General features: G+C 38.5%; 1 protein-coding gene across 4 annotated transcripts; it reads right to left on the bottom strand.

Annotated features, from left to right (window-relative positions):
- Nucleotides 1–8,292, bottom strand: zgc:112982 (uncharacterized protein LOC503771 homolog). Of its 4 annotated transcripts, none has more exons than XM_048174141.1 (11): nucleotides 8,063–8,292; nucleotides 7,032–7,075; nucleotides 6,834–6,936; nucleotides 5,342–6,046; nucleotides 1,775–1,944; nucleotides 1,544–1,685; nucleotides 1,361–1,418; nucleotides 1,154–1,284; nucleotides 929–1,025; nucleotides 737–842; nucleotides 1–592 (listed from the first exon to the last, which is right to left on the bottom strand). In XM_048174141.1, the coding sequence occupies exons 1-10, from the start codon at nucleotides 8,125–8,127 to the stop codon at nucleotides 744–746; spliced, it is 1,614 nt and encodes a 537-aa protein (XP_048030098.1). In that variant the 5' UTR covers nucleotides 8,128–8,292; the 3' UTR covers nucleotides 1–592; nucleotides 737–743. The 4 variants fall into 4 exon arrangements, with proteins under 4 accessions (XP_048030098.1, XP_048030097.1, XP_048030095.1 ...); XM_048174140.1 differs by having other exon boundaries at nucleotides 6,415–6,936; XM_048174138.1 differs by having other exon boundaries at nucleotides 6,415–6,936; nucleotides 7,032–7,091.
- Nucleotides 8,293–8,555: the final 263 nt, after the last annotated feature.

The following is an 8,555-nucleotide window of genomic DNA, read 5'->3' on the forward strand; positions in this document are numbered from 1 at the left end:
TTTAAAAACATTTTGGCACAAAAAGATTTTATTTACAGAAGAACTTCTACTTTGAGTTTACACAGCAGAATACAGTGAATATGAAATTATTTTATATCATACATGAAGGTGGTACAACAAAAATGTCTGTATTTGTGAACTAATGAAATTTGGGATTGTATCTGTATGTATTGTATTGAATTAATTGACATTTGTGCCTTGTAAATGATGGAATATCATAAATCAAAAACTAAACTCTAGTTTCTCCACTGACAATGAAGAATAGTAATGTTTCAGGATGACAGCAGGGTAACACCGCCAAGGTGACATGTAATCTTTTATCACCTCAACTCCTATTTATTCTTTACAATTCTCAAAACAATGTTTTTCTTTAAATCAACAGCTTGTCTCAAAATGGTAGTGAGTGAATCAAAAATGGATGAAAGAAATCCACCAATAGTGTAGCATCAGTGGCGTGTACATAAAGTTATCTGAAGCTTAAGAAATGAATCAAGGTCTTAGTGGTTCTAATATCAAAACAGAAACAACAAAACGTGTTGTGCGCAAGTGACCTCAGATTTAAAATGCTGACTTTCTCCTCACGCACTGCCACCTACAGATGAAAAGACAAAATAAAGAGAACAGAAAAATAAAGTGCCAATGTATATGTATATATTTTAAAAACAATAATAATAATAAAAAATTAGGCTATATATAAACATATATAATTAAATATATACTCTCACAGTTTCCTCACCACTATTTCAAGTCCTCCGTCCACGTGGTCTGCTAATGCGATTGGAATTCCCCCTTGGATTGAAGTTTTGTCTGCTAGGTTCTGGCATTCTTTGACGCGGACCATCCTGGAGGACCAAAAGGAGTTATGGTATGAACAACTTTTTTAAAAACAGATGTGTTGCACATCAACAAGAAACAGACAAAGACTCACCCACTGCCTTTGGCGCTCACGTTCTTGTTCAGACCACCTAAAGTGCTCATCCGCCTCCTCTGGATCGTCACTCATGTAGGGAGGCTCAATCTCATGACTTTGGAAAGACATTAACAATTCAAATGAAGTGATGGTTCATGCAAATATTTAATCTATTACCGTAAATATATTACCGCAGCAATGCATAGCAAAAAACAAACAACAGAAACACTTTTCAGTCCTTACCCATCATGAGCCATTTGAGCCAAGTTTCCTCCAGCAATGGTGATCTTCACACCCTCCAATCGCTGTTGTCGTCTTCGCTCCAGATCATATCTAAGGTCACTAGGGTCAGGGACAAGCTGTCTTCTCTGAAGCTAGTAAAAGAATCAAAATTTGAACCAACATAAAATGTTCTAAATGATAATGATTGTCTTGAAAGGATCAACTTACTGGGTCCGCCCCTATCTTGCAGAAGATCTGAGTTTTTGATGAAGGCATTCCGAGCTGCCTACAACGAGAGACAAAACATCTTCACTTCTGTACTGCAAAAGGTGTGGGACAAGTTATAAACCAAGAATTATGCTTTTGCAAGCTTCACTAATGAATAAAAAACTAAATAATTGGCATGTGTACCTATTCATGACTGGTCTCACACTTCCCAACTCCTCCTCCTCCTCCTCCTCTTCTTCTTCTTTAAACTCATCCTGGAGTGAATAATACTGTTCATTTGCAAATCGTTGATTAAGTGTGATGCCTTGGCCCCTAAAGTAACTTTCTGCAAAACAAACAAACAGTTAGCCAAAATCAATTCTGTGCCAAGTAAGATACAGAATATGCTACCAGGCCAATCCAATGGTTCCTGACCTTTAACTTGATGCACAAGGGTGATGATCTCTTGGGCAAATGTACCAGAATGCACCGCTGATTCCCTATAAGTCCCAGAATGCTCCAGCATGGGCAGGAAATCAAGGCGCTGTCGACCCACATTGACTAAGTCCAGTGATAACTGCCTATCTGAAGAATATCCTAAATGACTGAACAAGAGGTCACATGACAGAGATATAAGGACCCATTACAGCTTAAAACTCTCCTTTAAAATTGCACATTAACCAGACTACAATATTTATAAATAAATGTTTTAGAAAAGTTACTGCTTACTACTCCTGTTGGAATAAAATCAGGTACAAAAGTTACTATTTCTACCATATTAACCATAAACACTGGTCTGGTCATATGAGGGGCGTAGTTTGTGGGGGGGATGTAACCCCCCCCCAATATTCAAAGCCATCAGTTACAACCCCCCCAATACAATACAACCATACCAACGTTCAACCCCCCCCCCCCAAAGTTGAAACCAAATCTACGCCCTTGGGTCATATAATGCCTTTTATCTACAAATTCACCAGGCACTACTTATTTCAATCTAAAACATCTCTTCCAGTGAAATTAAAAGTGGTCCAATTTTTTGGAAAGCAACTTTATCAACTTGAAACTCAGAGTACGCTTACACGACAACAATGTACTAAAAATGTTTTTTGCATACAGGCAACAACGTCGTCAAAACGATCCACGTTCACACGGATCCATGACAAAGACTAAAAACGCTGTATTATGCATGCCAGGTCAGTAGTTGGCTATGTCACGTTGAAAAGAAAAACTACACACCTATAGACAGAACCAATACCCATGACATCACTGTTTTCACAAAAAGTTTCCTTGTGTAAACAGTTGATTCACTGTGACCCAGTGAATACAAAGCAGGCGCACATATAGAAAATTCAAGATAACGATTTTAGTCTGAAAACTGCAGTTTACAGTATTCAGATTGCCTTAATTTGTAATATCAATTTGAGTGGTGTGCTCAAAACAAAAATTTTGGTCAGCTCAACCTTAATTTACGTATCATAATTAAATAAATTCAACGATAGATAAAATGGCAGGTCGAAGTTCATGCCTCTCCTCTCACTGTCATTGTGCATTTCCATTCATCAGAGGGTCCTTCAGGAAACTCATTTGTTCCAGATTGTCGACACAGTGACCGATGGAGATCAGGCAACAAATCTCAAATGTGTTTGTAAGGTATGATTACTTGCAGTGCAAAATCTTGATTGTGAGCTTGAGAAATACAATAGATGCATTGAACCGACGATATCAACTTTAGGAAACTTCTGGACAGGTTTTGAAGATCTCCAGTAGGTCTTCACAAATCCCTCTTGCTGAATAAAATAACACACCCTTCAAGTTCAGCTGTGCTCCTGGACCTTCTCTTGGCATATGGCAGATCTGTAGAATGCAAATCTGATATGACGAATCTTGCTGCTCTGCTGTCTTGAAGATAAAATCAAATGTCTATTGGCAGATTCTTCAAACATAGTCATCTGTGGATGGTTATTATTGTGAAATTTACAATCGGCACTTTGTTTCTTCCATTTTCTTCGCTGACATCTTGCTAAAAATACAGGTACGCATTTGGGAAACATGGAAAAACTGTGTTGAAGAGTCTTGCAAATGACTGTAAAATACTTTCGAAGACATGTCTTCACAGGACACCGTCATGTTTATGGAGTTATTGAAACAAAATGGTTTTCTAGAGTCCAAATACTGAAACAAAAAGCAGAAGGAGTTCCTGTAGCTCATCTAGTAATGGATTTGCTTGGCAGGGAACACAGTCAAGTCTTGAAGGAACTGTACAATGTAAGTCACTTTGGAGTGTCTGCCAAATGAGTGGATACAAATAGGCTGCATAACATTCCTGTTGCCATGTCCATTTGAACAGAATATTTTGAGTATCTTTGGTTTCATAACTCATTGTGAATGGAAGGTTGTAATGTCTACAACATCAGAAACATCATAATGGAGTATCTTCTTCAGCCCAAGCATCTCTGCTGCATTCTCATGTTCAAGTATTCACTAAATGCAGGATGGATGATCGCTGGATGAAACTGGATGGGTGATTGCTGGAAATCTGTGATTTTGTCCATCTTCTTCAGATTTGTTTGTACATGCAGTTTTTGCCCATGGTAAATACATCAACAAATACTTCATCAACTTGTCGAAAGTCAAACGCATGCAAGAATTTTCATGGTGTGGTGTAACACTTTTTGCTCCAGCTCCTGATTAAATGACTTCCATTTGTCCTTTCAGCCCCATCTTTTTACTTTGAAACAAGGTCATACTTCTTCCCCACAAGAAAAACCATCTGCAGCGAATGACAGTCTGAATGCTGTAGACATCTGGAAAACGTGTGCATACCTACTCGCCTTCAATTTGGTTGTATGGTTGCTGACTTACCTGAAGTCAATACAGCTCTGAAAGTAGAAGAGCTCAGACCCTGTGGGGCACTGGTATTTTGGTGGAGACATCATCTTGAAGAGCCAAAAAATGGATGTAAATGGGGGGATTGATTTTCCTTTGCCTGGGTGAACTGGTGGAGCATATCATCCTCAGGTTCTTAAGCAAATTAAGTTGAGATCCATGCAATTCCAGTCTTGTATTTCAGACATTTGATGAACCATTTATATGCAGAAATTAGCAGCAGGAAGATGTGTGTTCTTTTCTGGATTTACTTCCAACTTGGTAATTCAGTCCTGTGACATCCATTTAAATGACGAGTGAAGCTGAAATTCAATTCAAATCTCATTCTCCCAGATGACAAATATTTAAGACACAGAAGAACCCAAACCTAGGCGTTTTGGCATTGATGTCAAGGAATGGCACACTTTAACTTGCACCAACTTCTTGTGCGATCTGGGATTTATACAGTGTTTGTAGTTCCGCCAAATACCTTCTGAAACATTTTTCTTGTGAATCATCACCAGTTGTGTAACTTCTGCAGTCCTTTTCCTGCTGGTGTCATTTTAGGATGCATTAGCCATGTCAGGGCCTTGAAGTCATCAATGTTCCTTAAAGGATTGGCTGGTAGCTTTCACATCCAAACTTTTGTTTAAATGAGACATTTGTGTGCCAACATAACAGCACAAGATGAACATGTCCGAAATGTCAGATCAATCCTTAATACATCCCATGACTCCCTGGTTCGAGTAAAATGGTTTATTCACAAGGGATGACACTGAACTTCAGTGGACATATCCAAGCATGCAAATCTTTCCCCTTTTAAAGCTCTTCAGAGAGCCGTACAGGATATCTTGGGAACCTTGAACAAAAGTTATACAACTTTTCAATGGATAATTTGCCCATCCTGGAGTAACCATATCTTGGTATGATCTTCAATACCCATGTATATGATGACAGACACAAAATGGCTCATCAGTGGGTTTTCTTGATGCAACCCCACACTTTCATTGAATCTTCTTGTCTTTCACAATCTGTAGATTGTCGTTCTTCAGGTCTTCATGGTTTGGCGACAGTGGACAGGAAAAGAGGCATGAACTTTTGACTCTAACCAAATGTGGTATAACAATGATACTATACCTGCTTTGCCCGACGGGGCGACTCATGTCCACTTTGATCTTGAGGGTCTCCTGTTCACTGAAATCCATTCTAGGCGCAGGACCGACATTAGTGTTTCGATTCCTATTATACGGAGCTCTTTGGCGAACCTCCTCTTGTCCCGTCATCTTCACATGATTCCTTTGTGGTCTCTCTTCCTCCCATTCGTGGACAGAGCCTCTTTCTCTGTTCCTCAAATCAATATCACTCACATCCCTCGAATTCATTTCCCGCCGTCTGTCTGAGTCTCTCGAATGTGACTCCATTCTAGATTGCTCCATTCTAGATTGCTCCATGTGTCTTGGTCGCTCTCTCGCTTGACTCTCTCCTCCGTAAGAAGAGTAGTTCTTCCTTGACTCCTCTCGGGGGTTATTATTTGGTCGTCCGGGGTGTCTATCTTGTAAGGTACGTGTATGATGACCTTGGTCTCTTCTATCTCGATGAGGTTCCCGGTTCCTCTGGGTTTCACTTGGCCTAGGTGGATCTCTGTTCCTCGAATAGCCACTAGTTTTCAGAGGATCGTGATTCCTCGAATCTTGTTTTACGATTCCATGATCGTGCTCCACAATGACAGGTGCACGACGTGGGCTGAAGCCCCTGTGATGCTCAACGAACTCATCTTGAAGACCCAAATCTGAAAATCCTTTAGAAGAAGGGTGGTGCTCCCTATAATCTGACTTTGATGACCTGTATTGAAAAAGCAAGTAACATTTGTCCAAGATTAGAACGAAATTACAAAAACACCTAATTACTAGCAACGTTTTGGTGAACAATACCATTAACTGGATCTATTTATTCTATTCCAATTGACAATAATGACAGTTAATTGAAACTAAACTGAAAGAACAAAAGAAAAAGTAACAATAAAGACTAAATGTTAAATACGTTAGTGACTAAAATGTAAAACTAAAAAGCATAAAGTGTAACAGATGCAATTAGAAACAATTTTATCCATCACAGAAAGAGATGGAAAGTGATTGAATCCTTTCTTCTGTTCTTCGTTCCTCTGTCCACGTCAAGATGTATGAAGCGGGGAAAGAATTGTATTCTTGTACCTCTCTGGAAAGGAGCCTCTTTCATGATACTGATCGCCACGTTCTTCATTATGATATCCATAATCCATAGGTCTTCTTCCTTCTTGATATCTTGGATAAGACCTGTCCCTCGATTCTCTGTGATTGTGCTGTGAATTGAGCTCCTTTTCAACGCCTTCATTCCTGTTCCAGCCTGGCGACGGCATCCTGTAATGCTCTTCAACACCAAAACGTGCATTTTCAGGGGAAGGTAACCTCTCCCTGGGCAGTCTTCTTGGAGAATGGGGCTGTCTTTCTTCATCACCCTGCATGTGGTATCTGGTCATAGGCGAAGGCCCTCTTTTTTGAGCATGCTCTATCGCATCAATAAATTTGGCCCAATGGTCGACATGTTGCTCTCCTTGATAGGAATCTTTGTTCCAGTGTGTGTTACTTTCTACCTTGTTGACATATTCAGGGTTTCTCCACACATCAGATTGCACCGATGAATGTATCTGGTCACCATATAATCCTTCCGCTCTCCTCCCATGAAGGGTTGGGATTCTGTTGATATTCGAGAGGTTCAAGAAGCTGTTAATAACCAGCAATGCAACAATAAGTGTAACACTGACTCAAAACATCTGCTTTAGATTAAATACCTTGAATATATAGGAGATCTCGAACGCGGACGTGACATTGTCTCCTTGAAAAACAAGAAACTGTTAGCCATGAGACCAGATTTATGCAACTGAGGTCTCCATTATGAAAATTTACCATTGTTTTGCATAGTAACTATAGTTTACTTGTGGCTATATGGTTACAGCAAATATATTAGCATTTGTTATAAAAAAATATATATATCAGATTTCAATAAAAATCACAGAACATTCCCTCACTTTTCCAACAGATGTTTAAGTATGTATCAATAACATTTTCAACAAAATATCACAGCTAAAAATTAAATATTACATATGCTGCAGGCATTTTTCTTTTTAAAAAACCCTAATTCTCATATTCAATATAAAACTGAAGTTTATATTAAATTTAAAATTGAAATAAGCACTGACCGTAATAATAAGTTTAAACAAAATACTGGTCTGAAGTGCTATTGAAAAAATATTATCCTTTGGATTTCCTACACATTTTGACCAATAAAATTGCATGATTATCTATTACTTCTGTGGTTGTTCATTCATTTTTTTTTATTATATATTTAAGGGGCAGTTTTCCACTTCATGCTTTCCATTGTTTTGTTAAAAGTGGATATTAAATACAAATACTACACAAAAAAAATACCACAGCAACTGGAGTAAATGTTACTATAGTAAAACCATGGTAACATTTCTTAAGGGTTAAACTACAGTAAGTCCGTTTCAAACATCAAACAGAAGACGCATGTTATCAATACTACAACACTTAACGCTTATATATAATGAATGGAGTTTTCACATGCACTCAAATGAAACAGTAACCCATTATACTACATTAATAATTAAACGTCCTCGACATGGTCTATTTACGAGGCCTGCGCAACAAAACGACCTGCGACTGATGATGATACGAGAGTATGGCTTAATGAATACAACATTTTAAAGGACAAAAAAAGACATAGTTATTGAAATGTAAACACAATTTATACAATAAAATGACATTGAATAATGTTATCGTAATTAGCATTAGCCTCACATACCCCGCGCGCAACGGCTTCCACACACTGCTAGACGATGCGTCCACCAAAATACCAGTATCTCGCATAAAAAAAGGAACAAACTGTCATACAGTGAATTACATCACAGATTGAGAAGCTTTCAGAATCAGTACGATGAACCAAATATGGGTAGATAGTTTATATATGTATTTTATCACACGACTAACTTGACCCAACGATCCATACACAAGATTGACCCGGAAGAGAATCAGTGAATCTCGTTTTCTTCAGCAGCCCACAAGAGCGATTGTGAGCGCCACTGCCCCCTACAGACACCTCTGTGTATTGTCACCCACAAGCATACTGTATACATGATACGCATTCATATTTTTACCTTTTATAGAAATGTTGTCCATTGTTGATGATGGGCAACGGCTGATGTTGTGAAGCTTTTAGTTTGGTGTATCTTTATCTCAATTGTAATGAGACGAGCTTCTGTCCTTTGTCTCATTGTTTACATCTATGATTGAGAATT

The sequence above is a fragment of the Megalobrama amblycephala genome, linkage group LG22 (genome assembly GCF_018812025.1).
Source record: "Megalobrama amblycephala isolate DHTTF-2021 linkage group LG22, ASM1881202v1, whole genome shotgun sequence".
In the NCBI taxonomy this organism is placed as follows: domain Eukaryota; kingdom Metazoa; phylum Chordata; class Actinopteri; order Cypriniformes; family Xenocyprididae; genus Megalobrama; species Megalobrama amblycephala.